This window comes from Rhinatrema bivittatum, chromosome 11, assembly GCF_901001135.1.
Source record: "Rhinatrema bivittatum chromosome 11, aRhiBiv1.1, whole genome shotgun sequence".
In the NCBI taxonomy this organism is placed as follows: Eukaryota; Metazoa; Chordata; class Amphibia; order Gymnophiona; family Rhinatrematidae; genus Rhinatrema; species Rhinatrema bivittatum.
In genome coordinates, this window is record NC_042625.1 from 76,375,034 (window position 1) to 76,398,678 (window position 23,645).

Below are 23,645 nucleotides of genomic sequence, written 5' to 3' on the forward strand. Positions count from 1 at the left end.
AGGCAGAAGGAGCACTGGTCAATTAACTTTTTATGCAGTACAGAGATGTCCCACTTAAAAAAAAAAAACCAAACAAACCAAAAAACCAACACAAAAATCCCTAAAAAAAAACCCAACAAAAACCCCCCCAAAACACTCCACAAGATGTAAATGAAAGGCTTAAATTGCTCCTTCCAAAAATAATCCCACTCCTAGCCAATTCTTTAGATCTTCCCAATCACTCAAAGCTCTGTTTGTCTTGATTACATTATAAACTCCAAGGAGTAGGGAATATATATTATGTGTATCTGTACAGTACTGTGTACATCTGGCAGCACTTTACAAATAATAATAATAATAATAATAATAATAATAATGTATGCATAAATGCTGTGCTAATTAATACTCCCTCTGCTGGACATGCTGTATTTCTGCCATGCATCCTGGCTAAATAAATTAGCTTTAAGCAATCATTGGAGACGAAGCAATAAATCAGCGCGGAAAACGGGTGCTCAGTGTTGAGCGCCTGCTTTCCTAACGCACGCCCAGCCACCTCTCCTGGGCCCGAGACCGAATATTTAAATGAGGGGTCACACTGCCAAGAAGGCACTAGGGACAAATGTGCACCCCTAGCACCTCCGTGGCAGCGGGTGCCCAGGAGAGGTGGCTGTCAGGTGGCTGTCAGTGGATTAGGAAAACGCATGCTCAGTTTTACGAGTGACCTTTTCCTAACCTGTGCACAGCCACGAGCTAGGAAAACGGACGCTTGTTAATGGAGCATCCCTTTTCCTAGCCTGACTGCCAGCACACTTTTTAAAAAATATTTTTTATTATTTTATAAACCTTTTGGTTCCTCCGACTTAATATTGCTACGATATTAAGTTGGAGGATGTACAGAAAAGCAGTATTTTCTGCTTTTCTGTACACCTTTTTGGGCTGCTCAGGTACACATTTTATTTTTGGATGTGGGGAGAATAGCTAATAGCCTCATCAACTTGCATTTGCATGTGATAATCGCTATTAGTTTCGTGCGGGGGGGGGGGGGGGGGGTTGGACGAGCGTTTTGGACGCGCTAATTCCCTTACAGCATGAGGAGTTGTGGATGCGCATCCAACCACGGGTTAAACAGTGCGCTTTGTGCATCCGCCCCATTGTGTGGTTAATATGTTGTGAAACAGTAGAAGCAGCTCCAATATTCGGAACAAGCTATGAACCGGCCAGAATTACTACTCTCCTTACAGCAGAGAGATGAGGATTGCTTTTTCCTGCCAAGATGACCTGCCATTGCTCGAGTGACCTCGTGCCACTGCCTGGATCAATGTGGACATGGAAGAGCATTACCCAGCTGGGGGCTCCTCTCAGAGGCTACCACATGCACATTGTTTTAATGCGAGAGATGAGAACAGAGCAACCCTCCATCCCTCCCCCTCCTTGCTGAACTACGGGCTCACCTGCTGCTGGGACTGGACTGGTGCCACCTGCATGAGCTGGGGGGATCCCTTCCCCAGCACCTGGATCTGTAGAGGACCCTTGATGAGGCTGAGGCCCGCCACCGAACTGATCACGCCAGGCTTTCCCTGAACAAGGAGACAAGCCTCTGTCACTTAACACGTCTACGGCCACAAGACTTGCACAGGAAAAGAACCAAAAGGGTCTTAAGCTTTGATACCGAAGTATTACTGTGGATCTGGAGACGGGGCACAAGATTATTTTATTTTTGCAGTGAACTTCTATAAAGGCTTCTAAAGCACACAACTCAGGGAAATACACAAAAATAAAAAGCCACTAAATTTTGGAGCGTGTGTATGCTTTCACTCTACCACCACCACCGAACATCCTTTTCTCCAACAGGAATATAAGGAAATAAAATTAAACAAACAAAAATAAATAAGCCCTTTTTATTGGACTAACTTAATACATTATTTGATTAACCTTCGGGAGTTTACACTCCCTTCCTCAGGTCCAAACAGAATGAGCAAAAAGATGACATTGATAGAAAATGTATTTATATATTTATATGGACTGTATTCTCCACTTTATCACTAAGTGCCTCAAACTGGATTACAGTCAAATGATATCACATAATATTATAAACAAACATTACAATATCATCAATAGAAAACCAGCCCTGGACGCATCCTTTCCTTCTTGCTGTCTACCCCATCGCAATATCCAATGCCCCTTGTCCCTTCACACTGTCATTGGAAAGCACCTAATGAGTCACTCGTTTTCCAGCAATGTTGAGGCCCATATCTGGCTAACTCTGGAGCTACGTTCAAAAGTGCAGCTGCACTACTGAAAATAGTTGTCTATCTTAAACTTAGCCGACTAACTTCAGGACAGCTCTTTGGCCTGACCAGATCTAGCTGGATAAGTTAGCCGGCTAATACAACTCCTTCCCGAAATGCCCCCAGAATGCCCCTAAATTATTAGGATAAATTTTAGCCGGCTAATAAAAATTTCCAGCTAACATTTAGCCGGCTAAGAGCCCAAATATTCACTTAGCCACATAACTTTTGAATTATCTTTCTAAATGCTTCTAAATATGGGCCTCATCTTTTGCTTGTTGTTTGGACCTGAGGAAGGGAGTGTCATGTCCTGAAAGCAAATCAAGCAATGTATTTAGGGCAATGAAAAGGTATCACCTCATATATTTAACTTTCATTTCCGTTCATTCAAGTGGACTAACACGGCAGCCACACTTTTTTTTTTTACCCACAGGAGCATTGACAACAGTTCCCAGATTGTGTCTGTTACAGAGGACAAGGATTTCATAATGCAGGAGATCCAATCACTACTAAACCACTACCTATGGCACAGTGTTAGCTTCATATACTAAACATATATGCATACAATTTATATTAAGTTTGTCACACTACATTATGATTGTTAATTTTATTGTTTATTTTATGAATTTTAACGAGTTTGTATATGAATTTATGACCTGTTTGTTAATATGTATTACTACTTGTGTATGTGCAAATATGTAAACCGCCTAGACGGATAGCCCCCTACCCATTGTGCGGTATACAAGAATTTTAAATAAAATAAAATAAATAAATATATTAGGAGCTAGAAACTTAGGGCTGGAGGGCCTTTGGTTAGAAACACTATAGAAATTATAAATCAAGCAAAGTTGCTTACCTGTAACAGATGTTCCATGAAGACAAGCAGTTCACCATAGTCTCACACACATCTATATTGAACTCCCTAGCTAACAGCTGTCTTAAAACAAAAAAAGATTAGATTTTTGCTCTCTGTGGCTGCGCGTGTGTTCCCGCGCAGGAAAGTAACAGATTCTCCTCAGTCTGTGATTAAGCTGTAGTGTAGTCGAAGAGACGGTGACTGCCAGGGAGGAGGGTGGGTCAGCATGGCTAATTCATCCTGCTATCTACGGAAACACTGTTTACGGTAAGCAAACTTGCTTTTTCCCCGTCGATAGCAGGGCTGAATTAGCCATGCTGTCATGGGAGTCCCAAGCTCCCGATCACGTCGTTTATGATATATATATGTTTGGACGTGATCATTAACAGTATGGCAGTGCCCGTGAACAAGAGGATAGAGATTGAAGGATTGCTTGCCCTATCTTCGCATCAGTGGCTGCTTGCTGATCAAGGCAGTAGTGAGATGTGAAGGTATGGAGCGATGACCATGTAGCTGCCTTACAAATGTCTATGGGTTGTACATTTTTAAATTGTGCCAAGGAGGCCGCCACTGCTCTGACTTGGTGAGCGTTAGGAACAGAATGTAACTGTAGTTTCTGCTTGTCGTAGCAGAACATAATGCATTGTGCTATCCAGCTGGAGGTGATGCGTTTAGCCACTGGTAGTCCAGGTGCTTTCGGGTCAAAAGAGAAAAAGAGTTGAGAAACCCGGGAGTCCGAGTTTGTTCTCTCTTTGTAGTATGCCAAGGCTCTTTTGCAATCTAGTGTATGCAGTAATTTTTCCCTATCATTTGCATGAGGTTTAGGGAAAAATATGGGTAGTTCTATGATTTGATTGAGATGAAACTGAGAAACCACTTTTGGTAAGAAGGACGGGTGAGTTCAGAGAACCACCTTTTGGTGATGAAATTGTAAATATGGAAAGTAATGGACCAAGGCTTGTAATTCACTGACTCGTCGTGCTGATGTTACTGCAACCAGGAATACCACCTTCCATGGGAGGTATTTAATGTGTGCCGAGTCCATGGGTTCAAACGGGAAAAGCATGAGCTGTTCCAGAACTATGTTGAGGTTCCACGGAACTGGAGGCTTAGAGATCGGAGGACGAAGGTGAGTGAGCCCCTTAATGAAACGAGATAGTAAGGGATGATTGGATATAGGAATATTGTTAACTGGTCTATGATATGCGCCTATGGCGCTGAGATGAACTCTAATGGATGATGTTGCGAGACCAGCTGCGTATAGTGTATGAAGATAGTCTATAAGTAGCTCAGGCGAGCAGTCCAATGGTGGTACGCCTTTGGAAATGCACCAGGTAGAATAGCGTCTCCATTTATAGCTATAATTTTTCCTGGTTGAGAGTTTCCTGGATTCTAACAAGATGAACTGTGCCGAAGTGGAAACTCCCTGCTCTGTTAGAAGGAGCCTCTCAATCTCCATGCTGTCAAACGGAGAGATGAGTGGAGTGGATGTAGGAGCGTCCCCTGATCTTGGCAGAGAAGGTCTGGACGATTCAGTAATCGAATTGGGTCCGTGATGGATAGTCGAAGAAGGAAACTGTACCACGGTTGCCTCGGCCAAGCCGGGGCTATGAGTATTAGTTGAGCTTTGTCCGTTATGCACTTCTGAATTGTCCTTGTTATCAGTGGTATGGGAGGAAAGGCATACAGGATGCCTGTCGTCTACGGAATGAGGAAGGCGTCCTGAGCGATCCTGAATTGGCTTGGTCTTATCGAGCAGAATTCGGGAACTTAAGCATTGATTTCCATTGCAAAGAGATCTATCGCAGGCGTCCCCCACTGCATGAAGATGTAATGGGCGACTTCCGAATTGAGTGCCCATTCGTGAGGATGAAAGATGCGGTTTAGCCTGTCCGCTCTTGTGTTTGCCACTCCTGGTAGATAAGTTGCTTGCAGGTGTATGCAATTCTGGTGAGCATGTTCGAAGATTGTCAGGGTCTCCTTGCAAAGGGACCATGAACCAGACCCTCCTTGTTTGTTGATGTAAAACATTGCGACTTGATTGTCCATGTAGATCATGACCCTGCAACCTTTCAGATGGTCCTGAAACACTTGTAATGCATTTCGAATCGCTCTGAGTTCTAATAAAAATATCTGCAGAGTATGCTCTGAGATTGTCCATAACTCTTGCATTTCGTAAATCTCGAGATGTGCTCCCCATCCCTTGAGAGCCGCATCTGTGGTTAAGACTGCGTTGTGCGGAGGGGAACTGAATAATGCTCCCTTGGACAGGGTGGAGTCTAGAAGCCACCATGTTATGTCCCGTCTCATCTCGGAAGTCAATGATAACTTTTGTATCAACGGTTGTGAGTGTTGTTTCCATTGACGTTTTAGTCCCCATTGCAGGCGTCTCATGTGTAGCCTGGTGTTGGGAACCGTGAAAATAGCCGCTGCAATGTGGCCTAGGACTACTAAAATTTGTCTCGCCAAAGGTGTCTGAGTATGTTTCAGCACATGGAGAAGTTGACGTATTTGTGTTACTCTCTCGGTTGGGAGGTATGCCCGGTTGCAAGTGGTGTCCAGGCATGCTCCTATGAATTGTAGTTGTTGTGTTGGTTGTAGGTGTGATTTCTGAAAGTTGATCACTAGTCCTAATTCCTGTAAGCAGTCTATCACCTGATGGAGGTGATCGATTAAGATGCTCGGAGCTGAGGCGATTATCAGCCAATCGTCCAGATACGGAAATATAATTATTCCTTGTTGTCTGAGATGAGCCACCACCACAACCAATCATTTGGTGAAAACCCTGGGTGCAGCCGACAGTCCAAATGGGAAGAACTTTGTATTGATAGTGATGATGCTTGTAGCAGAAGCACAGGTATCGCCAAGAGGATGGATGGATTGGAATATGTGTGTAAGCATCCTTTAGATCGATGGAACACATCCAGTCGTTGGGTTGAATCAGAGGTAGGATCAACTTCAACGATACCATCTTGAATTTTTCTTTGGTCAGGAATTTGTTCAATTCCCGTAGATCTAATACGGGGCGAAGGCCACCCGACATTTTGGGTATGAGGAAGTATGGGGAATAAAACCCCACCTGTTGGGTTTTCGGGAAAATCTGTCGAATAGCCTTTTGTTTGCGAAGCAAAGCAATTTCCTCCCCCAGTTTTGGTTGGAAGCTTTGACTCTTTAGAGTGGAAAGGTGAGGTAGTATGGGTTTTGTGGTGAATTGGAGTTGATAGCCGTGTTGTACTATATCTAAAACCCATTACTCAGTTGTTATTCTCTCCCAGGTTGCAAGGCAAGAATGAATTCTGCCAGTTGGTGCTTGTTGTAGTGGTGGTGGCTGGGTTACTAAAAAGATGGCGTTGATTTTACTGCAGCAGCTGGTTGTTGTGTCTGCTGTCTTTGGTTATGTGGTTTACCCCTATGTTGAGTTGAGTTGTGTTGTTTCGGCAGAGGACGCTGGTAAGATGGATACGTCTATGTACGAAAAGATTGATAAGACCACTTGATTCGATACTTGTATTGAGAATGTCGGTATATAAAAATCCGAAATAAATAAATAAATAAATAAGACCAGTAAGGCCTACGAGCGTAGGATTGTCTACGAGTAGGTCCTACATAACAATGCGTGGTCGAGTAGTGAGGTTGTGATGTTTAGGATTGGACTGCTAGAGCTTCCTCTTTTAATTTGACAACTGTGTCTTGAAACCGTTCTCCGAACAGGTTGTCTCCTGTACACGGGAGGTTCATTAGTTTCTCGTGTAAATCTTCTTGTATCGTACTAGAACATAACCATGCCATCCCACGGGCTGCAATGGATGTTGCCGATGCTCTAGAAGATGTTTCAAACCCCTCATATATCGACAGCAGAAGGTGTCGAGAACACTCCTCCATGTCATGAAGAGGCGGTGGTATCTGATCTTCCGTCGAGGAAAGCATACCTTTTGTGGCTTGTATGCACTCATAGGAGGTATTGTACCATGTAGAATTGATGGTGCAAAATGCGGGCACTCAACATTGAGTTGTGGTACATCTCTGCCCAACTCATCCAAATATTGGTTGTCTTTGCCTGGCGGACATGAGGCATGTAACTTTGCCTTTTTGAATCTTTGCATTGCAGACTCTACCACAATTGACGCATGTGGTAGTTGTGTCATAGAGTAAGGCGACGTTTTGCGCATGCAAAACTTTATATCCGTTTTCTTTGAAACCGCTGACAGGGAATAAGGTGTTTCCCAAGATTTCTGTAAGACGGTGTGTAATAGTTCTTGTGGTGGGAGAGATGTTGGTTTTCCCGGAGTATCGAAAATTTTCAGGAGACCAAAGGTTTCTGATCTAGGGTCGGTCTCCTTTTGTACCTCCAGATGTAACATCGTTCCCAATTTTTCTAAACATTTTGGGTATGTCAGGTCCTCTGGAGGGGAAAACGGTTCGTGCGGTTGTTCCTGTGGATCCGATGGAAATCCGGTAGATGAGGATGGGGATGTTTGCGGAGACAGAGAATCGATAGATGTATCTTGCTGTTGAATTGGTGACATTGGACATTTTGTTATTGGGGATGCCGGAGGCTCCACCGACAGTTCTCTAGAGGTATGTAGTCTGTGTTCCGGGGAACTAACAGATATTTCGTTAGACATTTTAAAAGATGATTGAAGTGTTTCATAAAAACCTGCTAACGACTGGGATAATTGAAAAAATGCCTCTTTTGTTTGAGGAGGCATTGTTGAATGACCAAATTGTTTTGGTAACTCACATGGTTTAGGTGGCATTGTAGGAATTTGAGGGGAAGCACTTGGCACATCATACTTGCTCCTCATTTTGCCCTCTGTGGTCTTAACAGAATTATCTGAGGATGTAGATGCAGCAGAGGAAGTGATTTGTATGATGTCTCTACGAGATAAGGTGCCTGCACTTCGTGTATGGGATGACCTAGAAATAGAAGGACTCATTTCCCAGGTGTCCCTTGGCTTCCTTTCCTTTTGATGCGAGTGACGTGATCGCCTATGGTGATGGCGATATTTGTGGGTTCCTCTTTCCAACGGTGATCGTCTTATACATTTTAATTTCACCTCTGTAGAGTTGGAATCTGAAGAGGTGGAAAGCAGTATCTCAGGAGACTGATGTCTTCTTTTTAACCGCTGTGGTATTGAATGTTTCAGCGTCTTGTGCGCCGATGTTTCTTGTAGATTGTGCGCATATGTCGACTTGTGCGCATAATTCTTCGGCGCCTTGCGCGCAGACGTCTTGTGCGCCAAAGTCGTTTTGGGTGCAGAAGACTTATGCGCCAACGGTGATTTGGGCGCAGAAGGTACTTTGGGCGCGTAAGTTGTAGGCGCCATTATTTCCTGTGCCGATCGCTGAGGCTCTTTTGGTCCTTTCGGATCCGGTGGCCTATCTTGTCTCGGCAAGTCCTTACCTCCAAGCCTGGAGGGTTGAGGATCCCACGACAATGCTCGTTTTTGTGAGGGAGCCGTGTCTTTCAAAACGACCAGCATCTCAGTGAATACAGGAAGTGACCCTTCTTTTATAGTTAAACATACAGTATTGCCGAAACTTCTAGAATTACGTGACTGCCCAAAGACTCATTTTCAGAGACGCTGTCGAGGGGCCAGGCGAAGAATGAGCCTCCGATGGCTCTGAAAAACTGAAAAGTTCCCGTATCCTGTAATCGTGCTGTTTTTGGGCTCTTGGGGACATTCGGGAACAAAACTCACAATCTTTTAAGTTGTACTCTGGCCCCAGGCATCGGTAACGTCGGTCATGGCCATCCGTGACCGACATTACCTTGCCACAAGTACAGGGTTTAAAACCTGACGTTTTTGACATGATAAGAAAACAAACGCTGTGGAGAATTCAGCCCCGCATGTGATCCCGCTCGCGGAAAAAACAGACTGAGGAGAATCTGTTACTTTCCTGCGCGGGAACACATGCGCAGCCGCAGAGAGCAAAAATCTAATCTCTGCTTTGACAAGCTCTGCCTCCCGGGTCTGATTGACACATCCCATGACATTCATGGCTAATTCAGCCCTGCTAACAACGAGAAAATTTAGTGACTGAAAAAGCAAGTTTGCTTACCTCTACACAGGATTCTCCATCGGCAGCAGGATGATTAGCCATCAGGCATGGATGACATCATGTTCTTCAAGCCAAACAGATTGAGAATGGCAGTTGCCAGATGAACTCTGTCCAATTAGCTAGTGGATTCTATAGTGCACTGTTACTTGCTGGCTGGCATACAGATGACACATACTGTCAAAGCTCATCAAGTGAGGGCCATGCAACTTCACCGGCTCATCTCAGGGCCACTTCTATGTAGACATTTGCAAAGCTGCTACTTTGTCATCTGATCACACTTTCACATCCCACTACTGTCTGGACAGCATGCCCTGAGGTGAAAGTAACTTTGGACAAGCAGTTCTGCACAGCCTATGCACCCAGTAGTCCCATGGAGCTACAGGGCTGTCTAAGTGAGTGCTTTCACCTCAGCCTGGGATTTCCTCCCTGTAATAGCTAATTCATGCCTGCTTGTCAACACAGAAAGCAATTTTGCTTACCTATAAACAGAGTTCTCTGTAAGCCAGCAGGATGAATCAGCTGTACTCAATAATTGCACGCCTCCATGGAGAATAGACTGCTTCAATAAAGCTTAAGATCTGGTCAAGACTTAGCAATGTGCATGTGTGGGTAACTCCCATGCATGCTCAGTGAGACTTTTTACTGAACACTGGGTTGGTGTAGTCGGATGACATTACCCACACGTAATGGCTGATTCATGCTCGCTTGTCAATGCAAAACAAGAAGGTGTATGCACTCTTGAGCAGACACATAATGAAAGAATGTTTAAACCTTTTCAACAACAAACAAAAGTATGATATCGCTGACAGAACCCACAAAGCAGAAAAGCTTGCATGCACATTGCACACGCAGACTTCACCAAGTATTTTCAAAGCCAATGTATATGCATAGGTTGGCTTTGAAAATCCTCGAGTAACTGGCTAAATTACCTCGCAGAAAGTTACACGCGCGTGGGATAACTTGCACGCATACATTTTAAAATAAAAAAAAGTGTGCACACAAGCTGCAACTCTGCCCGCTGGAATGCTCCTCCGGGTTCCACACGTACTTTTATGTGCTGCGAGCCCAAGTCGATTTCAGAATAGCCATTTATGTGAATAAATATTTACAAAAGCAAAATGCATTAATTGCGATTATGGGGGAAGCAGTGGATAGGGTCTGAAGCATAGGCAAGTGGTCTGCATGACTCTCTCTGAATGTGAGTTGCTGAGAGGATGGCATGAATCCGTTAGCTTGGCACTGGTCACGGTCGCATGACCCATGTGTGTGTGACTATAGTGAACTGTATCTCTTCAGAGAAACAAATACAAAATATTTAAGTTTGTGTCGCATCATCATTTGGGATTTAAAACTTATTATGAAATGACACCAATAACTATGAAAGAGCCATGTGATGAGGCACGTAACAAGGACGACAAATTTGGTTTCCTGAGGAGGCGGAGCCGTAACAATACTAAGTAGGTTGCAGTGCCGCCAGCAGCCTGCGTGTCAGGCATGGGGGTGCTACTCACTTGTCCTGGTTGCTGCATGGGGAGTGGGGCTCCGGGGCCAGCTTTCACCTGCATGGTGCTCACTTTGCTCTGCACAGCCGCAAGGGCCATGCCAGAAAACGCTTTAGCATCGGGGGGAACGGGAGCAGGGTTACCTAGGGAACATGACAAAAGCAATGGGGAGTGAGTCAACGAGTTCACCAGTATGGGTCACTAAAGGCTCATCCTGCCTTCCCCAGGCACAACAGACTCCAGTGCTTTGGGGGGAGGTGGGGGTAACGAGATGACCTCTGCAAGGTATTTCCTGGAGAAGCAGCACCCCCACCTGCTCTAACGTACTCCCCAAGCACATTTATTTCCTAGGCCGTACCCAACCCCACCATGAGTCCAGAGTGCCTGATCACAAGAGAAAACTATGAAGGCAACATTCAACTTCCTTGGTAACGCCGCCAAGCGCACACCAGATCCCTGCGTCATGCAGGTGAAAATAACTGGCAAGCAGGTGGCTGAAGGGAAGACCATCCCGTCCCCCCGTCCCCTCCCGAGACACCTTCCCCTCCAGGAGCACAGGGCTCTAGCAGTTTACATGTGGATGTGCTTTTCACCAGCATGGACGGCTGCTGCGGCAGTGTTGCCTGCCCCCCTCCCTCCTCGACCCTTTCCCCTCTCAATCGAACCTGCAGGAGATGGCTGGGCTGGGATCTGGCCGGACGTGTGCCCATGGAGTGGAGATGGCGTCGTCCCTGTGACCTGCTGCCCCTGGGTGCTGACGAGGACGGAGGGTGGCTGGCTGCTGAACTGACTCATCACTGGCGAGGCCTGGCTGTTGGGAAGTGGCTGTTTGGTTTGGAGGATAATGCCGTGCTGCGCCTGTTTCGAGAGAAGGAGAGATCTGTGAGGCGTCGGCACCGCATCCCCCCTGCTGTGCCCTCAATCACGTTTTATCTTGTTATTAGGGCTGTGCACTGAAAAACTTTTTTTTTTCATTTTGTTTCATTTATCCTAAATGGAAAAAAATCCAAACAAAAATTAAATAAATAAAAGGAAAAATGCCCCATTCTCCTTCCTACAGAACCCATGAAAACAAAGGCCTCCTCCTGACCCTTTTTTTTTTTTTTACTCGTTTGCCAGTCTTCCAGGGGCAGGCATGCACGCGTTGCTCCTGCCCCGCGACGCTAGCTTCTCAAATTGGCCACTGATCTACCCAAGGCTTGTGCCATACAACATAAAGCTGCCAGCCTCAGGTTGCCATTTTGAAAACTTAAAGATGCAGGGCAGGAGTAACTGGGGATTGCTCTTACCCCTGAAGGACTAGTGTGGACAGGATAGAAAAGGAGGTGCCTCGGGTGCCTTTATTTTCATGGGATTTGTGGGTGGGGGAGACCCCCCCCAGACAGGGACGCTAGCTTTGTTTTTTTGTTTTAAAGATGGCAGCAGCAGCTTCTTCAAAATGGAAAACAGAAACAGAAAAACAGTAAGTAAAACTGCTAGCATGGCGCAAAGTGTGCCAGCTGAACTGTGATGACCTGGTTTGGGATGGATTTATCTAAATGGATATGTTTAATTTCTTGGATCGGCTTTTCTCAAACACTAATTTACTGGCTGTTGGATAAAGTAATGCCTAGATTGAGGGGACTTTCATCACTAGCTAACACCTAGCATGCAAATCCTACACATTACGTCTTATTACAGGTGCTGCAAATCACTCCAAACACACTAGAGAGCAATAATTCTTTCTGATGAACAAAAATGGTGGGTATTAATGGTCTGGGATATTCGCACTACTGCTAAGAAACCTGGTTTTCCCACAAACGTTCTCAGCCTCCCAAATCTTCTCAGAAACATTTGATTTCACCTCTGTCTGCAGCAGACACTTCCTGGAGTTAGCAATCTCACAAAAAGATCTTGGTGGACCATAAAACATAATTGCTTAAATTTGTTGAGCTCCTGAAAGATTATTAATTCTCCGTGGACAAGCATCACAATTCAGCATTGGGTAACATCATCTGATGGTGCTGAGATGGGCTCCTTCTCTCTCATGGCTCAGAAAATTTTAGTTTCATTTTCGGAGCATCTGTGGAATGTCCTGTGCTAGCGTCACTGCGCTATTATTTATTTATTTATTTAAGAGTTTTTATATACCGTCATTAAGTTATTCACCATCATAACGGTTTACAATAGGGCACCAGTAAAAATATATTGGTCGTACATTACATAGGTGGAGCCAGTAGTATTCGGTAACAATAAGGCGTTTATTAGGGGGGGTTAAGTGTTTCATAGCAATATGTACTGAAGGTTGCCTACAGTTAAAAAAATGTTGAAATAATTCAGTAAGGATTTATAAAATTAGGCATTTAGTGCTTTATTCCGCTATCTCTTCTGTCTGTTTTTGTCCATTTCGAAAACAGCTGGACATTCTCTCTCTCTTCCCAATGCGTCACCAAAATACTCAAAACCTTCGACATTAAAAGATGGGAAAGAAGAAAATAAGCCATTTTGAGGCATGCAGAAAATGCAGGCACAATGTCAGTTTTAGATCTATATGATATTTGCCCAAGGTGTCTTGAACCAGACCATGTTATGGCAAATTACAGCCCTTATGGTAAATTGTCCCTGTGGGCCTTAGCTTTTTGAGATCTGAAGCCAAAATATGAGCTATCCAGCTCATCAAATCACACTGGAGAAAGAAAAGTGATCACCACCACCAGAGTCTTCCTTGAAAAACACCAATCTAACTCATCAATGCAAAAAATCACAGAATAAGATTCTATAGCACCAGAACCATCAGAAAACCAATGCCGAAAGACTATACGTTGGCGCCAAAGAAAAATCACAAAACTGTTGAATCGATGCTACAGAAATATCAGGCAGCACCAATGACTTAGTGCTGAAACATCATGGCACTGATGCATCATCATGACCCCAATTCAAAAGAATCAAACCACAATCAAGCCTCCAGGCTCTAGAAGCCAAGGAACATTAAGATGCCAATGCCTTGGCACCAAGTCAGTCTGCAGACAAAAAATCAACAAGAAGACAATCATCAAGAGGCAACTTGGGTACAGAAGGAAGACAAAAATGTTCTTCAGTACTGGAAGCAGAGGTACAACCTCACAGTGCTGCCTGTACCTTTATATCCATTATATCCAAAAATTATGGACAGATTCTGTGACCATTTATATGAAAGAAAAGCCAAAGCATAAATCTGGGCAACAGCTTCCAATTCTAGAGAAGCTGGAGGAGCACTTAAGATCAAAACTTCCATCAACATGTTTTGATATTTCCAAGGAAGAAACAAAAGCTGAACCTACTGATACCATTGAAATACTATCAGACAAAACTCAAAGTTTGTATGCTTCACATAATTCCAAAACTTTCTCAATAGATCCACCCTCTGACTCACCTCCAGAGCCATCAGGAAGCTCTATACACCGGAAGATATCACATACCCGACTTTTATACAAAAAATGTCAGAGACGATATCCTTCAAACTTGAAATGGAAAGTGAAACATGAGTTCTACAAGTCATTCAACCAATAAAGCAAGTCAAAGAAGTACCAATGCATGCCATTTTATTAAATGTACAGACTAAAATATGGAAAACACCATATTTCATCAAACTAGTGGCAAAGAAGATTGATATCAAATATAGAGTATAATTCTGTCCAAGGTATACAAACGTTCAGCTCCCACATGAATCTCTAATAGTGGAGTCTGCAATAAGGCAAAAAAAAAAACAACCCAAAAAAACAAAGCCATACTCAAATACCCCTCCGGGGAAAGATTCTAGAACTATAGATACTGTAAGCAAAAGAGTTGTCCAAGGAGCAACACTACAAGCAAGAATATAACACATCAGCTACAGATGGTCCAAATCCAATATAATAATTTACAGAAGTTTAAACAACTTTCAGAAAAGTTGACAGAAGATTTAAAACTCTTCCATGAAGTGATGGCAGACACTGAGATTTGCCCAAAATATAATGTTTGGCTATTTGCCAGGTACTTGTAACCTGGATTGGCCACTATCCAGGATGCTATGCTTGATGGACCCTTGGTCTGACCCAGTATGGTAACTTATGATCCATTCCATTTCAGACTCATTTGATACAGCTTCACAAATTTCAGCCTCTGCAATAACAGCACAACTAGCTTCTAGGCTAAGAGAAAATGTACATGAACATGACAAAACAGCAGATAAACCATGTACAGGCAATAGTCTATTTGGAGACAAAGTCAAAAAACTGTGGAGGCAATCAAGAATTAAAATACAGCACTCCAATCTCTTTTAACATCGCAGATGATGCAATGTCGCAGAGAAGATACAAAAATGAGCCTTACAAACAAAGGCGCAACCCATACCCTTACAAAAGGCAACAACCTATATATAATACTTCAACAGATGCAGCAGCTGAGTCAACCAGTACAGCAACAACAAACAAGGCCAAGAAAGAGAGAAAAAGGAAAACATTACAGCCTCCTCAGAGGCCAGCTTTGGGATTTTGATCTCTTCTCATGCCTTTTGGTAGGGGAAGATGTATTTCAGACATCAGTGGAGTACCATCACTACCGACAAATGGGTACTGAGCATAATTCGCTAAGGATATTACATGAACTCCAAATTAATCCCATAAGATAATCCTCCGCATTATCAACACCATTTGGATCCACAGCTACACATTCTCAAAGAGGAAGTACAAAACCTTTGAGATTCAAGAGTCATCCAACCTGTGCCGCAAAGTCAAAAAGGAAGGGGATTCTACTCCAGATACTTCCTAATACTCCAAAAGATGCATCCCATAATAAATCTCAGAGAAGTAAACATACATTTCAAATGAAAAAAATTTCAAAATGAACTCTTTAGTAATAATTCTCCCACTATTACAGGAAAGGAGACTGGCTCACTTCACTGGATCCAAAGAATGCTTATGCTCATATCACAATCAAGAAAAAAAGAGAGAAAGTATTTAAGGTTTATTCTAGGAGAAGAGCACTGTCATTCAGACTAGCAGCAGCACCCAGAGTGTTCACAAAACGCTTATCAGCTCAGAAATCCAAACTTGTTAATATCGAGCATATCTTATGAGAACATTCTCAGAGACACAAATCTTGTGATACAAAGCAATACCCTGGATTGCAATCTAGTCCTAAAACAGCAGCTAGAATTCATAGGGGAATGCTTAGATATGAAAAAGGAAACGGCATATTCTCCCCCGCCCACCTCCCCAAAAAAAGAGCTATGAAATTACAGAATTTAGCAAAATCATTATTTGCAAAACAATGGATAAGAGCGTGCAAGTTTATGAAACTGCAGGATATATAGCCTCAATAATGTACTTCGTTCCATTAGCAAAGCTAAAAGGTGAGACAAATACAATGGCATCTAAGGACAAATTGGAATCAACATACACAGTCTCTAAAGCACAATATTTCTACCACTGGAGATCAGATACCCTCAGTAGAATGGTGACAGAAAACTTTCTATGCGGACAGCAAAAAGATCATAACAGATGCATCAATCCAGGGAGGAGGAGCTAATGTTGACAAAATCTGCACCTAAAGCAATTGGACAAAACAAGAGTCGATAATACATATCAATCTACTAGAACTGAAGGCAATTTTCAATGATCTCCGAGTATTTGAAAGATTACTCAAAAACAAGTAATTACAAGTTCAGACAGACAAGCAACATTCTACATAAACAAATAAGGAGGAACAGGTTCCTACCAACTTTGCCAAGAAGCTCTTGCCATTGTAACTGGGCAATAACAAGAAGAATACAAATCTCGGCAGTCTGCCTTCCAGGAAAAGACAATCTCCTAGCAGATAGGCTAAGTTGCCAGCTACTGCCTCGCGAATGGTCACTCAGCAACCAAGTTGTGGAAAACATGTTCAGACTCTGGAGACAACCTGTACTGAACTGAACCTTTCTGTATCACCACACAATCACAAACTTCCACAGTTCTGCTCAAGACCATCCTAGAATGCAGAAGCAAGAGATGCATTCCTCATTCCAGGGGGCAGAGGCCTCACACATGCCTTTTCACCAACTCCACAGACTGCAAAAACAATCCTAAAACTTAGGAACGATGATTATAATAGCACCAAACCTGGTTCCTATGGCTACCCAGATTAGCCCAAGCACCATCAAGCAAATGACTGATTATTCCAGAGCTCTTTACTCGATACAAAGGGACAGTCCTTCATCCAAATCTTAAGAAATTAGCATTAATGGTGTGGATATTGAAAGTCGAATAATACAAACCCTACAGTTTCCACAAGAAGTAAGAGATATTCTTTTAGCAGTATGGAAACTGGCTATAAGAAAATAATACAACTGCAAATGGAAGAGATTTTTAAACCGGTGCCAATAAGAAACAGATCCCTTCTCATGTTATGTTCCATCAAATCTTCAGTATTTAATGTATATAGTCAATTCCAGATGGAAATCAAATTCCATAAGAGTTCATTTAAGTGCCATTGCTGCATATCACCATCACATAAAACAGAAGCCTATATCTCAAGAACCTTCAATAGCAAAGTTCATGAAAGGCCTTTATAACCTAAAACCTCCAATAAATACCACAGCACAACAATGTCTTACAACAGTTAATGGGAAAACCCTTTTAGCCTATGGCTATGGTAGACATTACATTTGTCACAAGGAAAACAATATTTTTAATTGCCATAACTTCCATATGTAGAGTAAGTGAATTGCAAGCTTTTGTCACATAAACTCCGTACACCCAAATATTCCAAAATAAAGTAATACTAAGGACTCATCTAAAGTTCTTACTAAAGGCTGTATCGCAATTCCATCTAAACCAGACCATATCCTTACCAACATTATTTTCCAAGACGACATCCCACACAAACAGAGCAAATATTTCATATACTCAATTGCAGAAGAGCCCTCCTATTTCACCTGGACAGAACCAAGCAAAAACAACAGTATACCAATATCTTCGTGAGCGACATCGCGGACGGAATAGAAGGTAAGGTTTGTCTATTTGCGGATGATACTAAGATCTGCAACAGTGGAGAGAATGAGACGGGATTTAAGGAAGCTGGAAGACTGGTCGAAGATATGGCAGCTGAGATTCAATGCAAAGAAGTGCAGAGTCATGCATATGGGGTGTGGAGATCCAAAAGAAATGTATTTGATGGGGGGTGAAGGGCTGATGTACACGGAGCAGGAGAGAGACCTTGGGGTGATAGTGTCTAACGATCTGAAGTCGGCAAAACAATGTGACAAGGCGATAGCTAAAGCCAGAAGAATGCTGGGCTTCAAAGAGAGAGGAATATCGAGTAAGAAAAGGGAAGTCCTTGGTGAGGCCTCATCCGAAGTACTGTGCTCAGTTCTGGAGACCGTGTCTCCGAAGGGACAGAGACAGGATGGAGGCGGACCAGAGAAGGGCGACCAAAAAGGTGTATGGTCTTCATCGCATGCCTTATGAGGAGAGATTGAAGAATCTAAATATGTATACCCTGGAGGAAAGGAGGAGCAGGGGTGATATGATACAGACCTTCAGATAATTGAAAGATTTTAATGATCCAAAGTCAACGACAAACCTTTTCCATTACAAATAAAATCAGCAGAACCAGAGGTCACGATTTAAAACTCCAGGGAGAAAGACTCAGAACCAATGTCAGGAAGTATTTCTTCACGGAGAGGGTGGTGGATGCCTGGAATGCCCTTCCGGAGGAAGTGGTGAAGACTAAAACTGTGAAGGATTTCAAAGGGGCGTGGGATAAACACTGTGAATCCATAAAGTCTCGAGGATGTGAATGAAGAGAAGAGGCATGGGGGTGGCTTGCGGGAATGATGGCTACTTCCTGGTGATTAATACCCTTATTCAATAAACATACACATGGTTAATACGACTCCAACATTGCTCTATGCTTCAACGGCAAGAGGAAATGTGGGACAAGGGATTTGCATTCACAAATAAGCGTGGGAGTAGCTTGCTTGTTGCGGCGGTTACTACCCCGAACCAATACTTCACTTTGAATACATATACAGCGCAGCTCACGGCTTCAACGGCAGGGGGGTGAAGAAAACAGGATTTATATTAAGACAACCAACAAGGACTAAATTGCACAGGCTGGGTAAACAAATAAGCGTGGGAGTAGCTTGCTTATTGCGGCGGTTACTACCCCTAACCAATTAGGCTTGATATTTCACTTTTATGCAGCTCCAGCACTGCTCTCTACATCAATGGCAGGGGTGGATGGAAAATTAGAACCAAAAAGTTACCAATAAGGGCCCTGACCTCAGCGGTCAGAGTAAGTGATAAGTATGAGAAAAATAACTGTGAAAGCTTGCTGGGCAGACTGGATGGGCCGTATGGTCTTCTACTGCCATCACTTCTATGTTTCTATAACAACTCCTTATTTCTTAACAACATAAATTAGAAGGATAAATCCCTTATTATCAATCAGTAGGCTGCAGTATTGAGCAACCAATAAAGGCTCACCACATACGAAAAGTTGCCACCACGTTAGCAAACCTAACCTCAACATCAAACCAAGATATCTGTAAAGCAACAACGTAATCAACAAGCCACACCTTCACACAACATTACTGTCTGGACCAAGAAATGTGTATGGACAGTGTATTCAACTAATCTCTAATAAGAAGCATATTCATGCAAATAGTTACATCTTTCCACAAACTAATATGGGTTGCAAGAAACAAAATCGAAACACAGCAGGATGCAACCCTTAGCTAGGCAGTCCCATACTGTGTGTGGTTGAATTGTGATGCTTGTCCAAGGAAAGAGCAAAGTTGCTTACCTGTAACAGGTACTGTCCGTGTTCAGCAGAACAATCAGCCACACAACCGCACAGCTATGGAACAGATCGAGGAGAGAACACGTGGCGACACTAGCACGAGAGGTTCCGTGCATGCTCAGAAATTGACAAAGTTGCTCACTGTAACAAATATTCTCCTTGGACAGCAGTACAACCAGCCACACAGTATGGGGTGAAATCAACCAATAGGGCCGAGCTGGGCGCCTCTCTCACAGTTCAGAAAGGTTTAGTTTTACTTTCTGAGCATGCACGGAACCTCTCGTGCTAGTGTCGCCACGTGTTCGCTCCTCGATCTGTTCCATAGCTGTGCGGTTGTGTGGCTGATTGTTCTGCTGAACTCGGACAGTACCTGTTGTTGGCTGAACATTCAGCATATACAGTCGAACAGCTCTTCAACGATGAGCAAAGTCATGGCCAACAGAGAGCTTGTCACATTACCCTGAACACACACAGGTGCTGCACACATCAATCCCAAAGTGGTTCATGCTTTCGTAGGTAACCAGAGAGAGGCCCGCTGCAACCCCTTGGGGAAATATTGGCACCTAAGCTTATGCCTGCCAAGAGCAGGTTTTTTGAGCAGCAGCAGAAGCTTGGAAACAGCGATAACTTAACAAATCTCTTTGGTGTCCACCACTGGCTCACCAGTTCAGGTATATCAAATAGGGCATCTTCTCTTGCACATTTCTCCTAGCTTAAGATTATTTATAAGAACATGTTGATGGAGACAGCTACCATAAGAAGATTTATAATGGTTATGGCAGACACTTACTTATTCACTGATTCAGGTGCAACACAAACCATTAAGGAGTAATAACTGGAGCACACAATGCTTCATTTGCAAGTCATGGGACATGAGAGCCCCAGTGAATGCTGCACAACGGTAAGGAAATCATTTTTACGCAAAAGTGTAATTGAATACTAGATGATTTGAGTATGGCCTTAGCTAACATGTAAATCTGCTTTACAAGTGCCTTAGGTGGTTCAACAGTGGGCAGCCTTAACCCTGAAGTTAAAGATGGTCTTAGCTGATGTGTTTTAATTCCAGTTAAACATAGGAAGTTTCTGAGGACTTCCAATAGGTGGACTTAACATCCAGGTACAAGCTCATCTCCTTAAGTAACAGCTGCTTCTGGTTCTCATCTGGATGCTATTCCTAACTCTTTCTTTGCTTATTTACCTGCTGGAACCTCTCCAGGAGCTGCTTCTGTTGAGGAGCAGGATTGGAAATGGCAGAGAGAGCCTGGAATTGATTTGGCGTCATCTGAAAGCTTTTCTGTTGCTCAGGTGTGAGGTGGAGGGTCTGGGGTGGTAGATGGGGTTTGAGTTGAGTCTGTGCAGGAAACTGGAGCTGGAATGTGTGCTGCTGGGCCTCTGCCGGGACTGGGATCTGGGCCTCGGCCTGGGATTGGATTTGAGCGGCAAGCTGGATGTGAAGCTGCATGTGCGGCGGCGACGCCAGCTGAGGCTGTGCGTCCGTGGCCTGCAGCTGTGGCGGGTGTGGCTGAAATGGGGGCTGTACCTGAGGCTGCGGGGAGGGGCGCAAAGGGTGCTGGGCAGAGCCATGAGGGGATGAGGCCATCTGATTCTGAATCACAAACAAGTTCTGCATTGGCATCTGCGGGGTGCAGGAGCGCGAGAGGGGCTCCGAGGGTGGCCGTGACAAGGTCTGAGGCTGGGAAGGGGGTCTGGAGTGAGGCTGGGAGGGTGGCCGGGAGAGAGGCTGGGGCTGGGAAGGGGGGCGAGACTGATGTGGTGACTGCATCTGCGACAGGTGAGCAGGCTGCAGCTGGGGGCTATCCCCCATTGGTGGATGAGGTAGTGAATGCGACGGAGAGGCTCCAGGAAGCTTCTGCTGTCCTGTAGGTATCTGAGCAAAAAGAAATTAAAAAAAAAAAGTTAAACAATTACGGCACAGGTATGTAATTATTCTCCAAGTATCCCCTGCTTATGACACATTGAAAGGGACAAGCTTTATTTAGTAATAAAGAAAGATGCAAGCACGCCTGTAGAGTCCCATATCCTCATTCTGGCCTACTTTCAGAGGGAAATTGCTTAATGGCTTTGTCACCAATTTCTCTGTGGATATTTGTCCACACTACACACACACTTTCATCTGGTACCAATAGTTGTCTCTGCCTTGAATGCTACCCTGCTGTCTTTTATCCAGGGCTTCCATGATTTTTCTCAAAATGACAGCATTCCTTGCTCTACTGCTATCTCAATATCTTTGATTATATACTGAACCTTCATACTGCTAGTAAATACATTTATACTAACAATGCAGCTTCGTTCCCATAACCCTTACCTTAACCTACAATGCATATTTAATACCTGTGTAATGACCTCTAAGTGTTTCATAAATACCTATCCACAGATTAAGGAGAACGGACACAGAAAGAGAGGCAAGTCTTCCAACCAGCAACAGATCCAGAGTCAGAAACAAAGAGAAGAGCCATTCTTTGGAGGAAAGCACGGCTGCTACAGGGCAGGAAGTAGTGCACAACTGCAGAGGAGCACAGAAGAAAGGGGTGGAAGGCAGTGGTGGCAGCAGCAGCCCTCAGGGGGTTAGCAGGAACAGAGGCAGAGCCAGAGCAGGGAGGAGGAAATTCAAAGAAGGTACGAGAGACTTAAGTGCCACAGATAGCAGGGCTCTGTGCAGTGCTGCTGCATCCTGGGTCCAACACCCCCAGAGCCCCCCCTGGCATGGAAATCTAAAGCCCAGAGGATCTCAGCTTGGTGTGCAGAATGTGACCTGTGACATATCTAACCCATGGGCTTCTCCTGAGCTACGGGAGAATTAGAAAGTGTTAAGAAGTTTAAAAATATTTTACTTTAACAGATTACAACTAATCATTTTAGTTCAGGATCATTATTGCTCCTTTTTATGTGAACGTCTGAATTGCTGTACGGTAGCGCACGGATGGAATGTTCCTTTAAATAAACTCCTGCTACGTGTTGCGCGTTCTACTGCGGCAAATGACACCACACATGGATTATATCTGTTTGCGACTCTCTCGTACCAAAAATCGGTTCCCAGGAAACCATTAAAAGCTGGAGAAGAGATCAAGGAGCAAAACTTAAATGTTCTGCACCGATGAGTGTTCTCAGTTTTGGGAAATTTTGCTTAAGGGTGGTTTTTCCCTACTGTTTTTTCGATGTATTCCCCACTCTGGGTGCATGTTTTATCTAACAAACACGTACCGGGTTTGAGGAGGGCGATGCTATTTCAGATTTCTGTACTGTGAGATCCCATTCCCTTAGAGAAAAGCAAGCAAAGCACCACCCCCCCCCCCCCCACCCCAAAAGAGGAAGGGTCTGAATACATTAGTAGGATTCTTACAAAGAGAAGGTGGAAAAGAGAAGAGCCAAAGCAGCCTGGTGCAAAACCACAGTGGAAACGAGGGCTACCTGGCAAGCCGGAGCCTGCTGGGGCTGGCCGGCTGCGAACTGAGGTATCAGGCTGGGCCCTTTGGACTCCGTCACTGCCGCCAGGTTCTGGGGCAGCTCTTGGCCGGCGCTGCCGGCACTGCTGCTGACTATCACCGAAGCGGGCACACTGCTGGTGGTGCTCAGGGTCGTGGTGGTTATGCTGTAGATGGGAAGAGGCGATGGAGCCGAGGACTGGCTCAGGTTGCTCTCCTGTGCCATTTTCAGGGCGGCTGGGTAAAACTGTTGCTGCTGCTGCTGGCTTCGATCCTTCTGAAATTTCCAACAGATTTAGCAAAGACCACATTTAACCATTCTCTGGCTTATGTTCCAAGCCCTAAATCACCAAAGTCACCAAGACTTTCAGGGAAACCTACACATTCACAAAATAAATAAATAAATAAATAAATAAAATAAAAAAAACCCTACAACAAAAAAAAAAAAAAAAAAAAAGTAACTATTTCTCAACTAATGAAACCCCATGTATTCAAAGGAAATACAGCTGAAATGGGAAACCTGTGTAAAATGGTTTGGATTTGATTACTTGCCATTCCAAACCCGTGCTCAAGGTGAGTTGCTCAAGAGGGCTTACATATTAACTCTGTACCTGAGGCAATGGAGGGTAAAAATGACTTGCGCAAGATCAGCGGGAGAAGTGGGATTTGAGATCTGGCTTCCCTGGTTCTCAGCCCGCTGCTCTAACCACTAGACTACCCCATGAGTCAAACA

The 23,645-nt window shown here is 44.0% G+C and overlaps 1 protein-coding gene across 1 annotated transcript in view; it reads right to left on the reverse strand.

The window, feature by feature from the left end:
• The window catches only part of BICRA (BRD4 interacting chromatin remodeling complex associated protein), a 117,487-nt gene that overhangs the window by 10,025 nt on the left and 83,817 nt on the right, over positions 1–23,645 (reverse strand). Inside the window, exons 6-10 of the mRNA XM_029620045.1 lie at positions 22,899–23,189; positions 20,668–21,357; positions 11,354–11,546; positions 10,698–10,831; positions 1,431–1,556 (exon numbers count right to left, since the gene is read on the reverse strand). Coding sequence (XP_029475905.1) covers positions 1,431–1,556; positions 10,698–10,831; positions 11,354–11,546; positions 20,668–21,357; positions 22,899–23,189 — 1,434 coding nt within the window. The remainder of the gene's footprint in view (positions 1–1,430; positions 1,557–10,697; positions 10,832–11,353; positions 11,547–20,667; positions 21,358–22,898; positions 23,190–23,645) is intronic.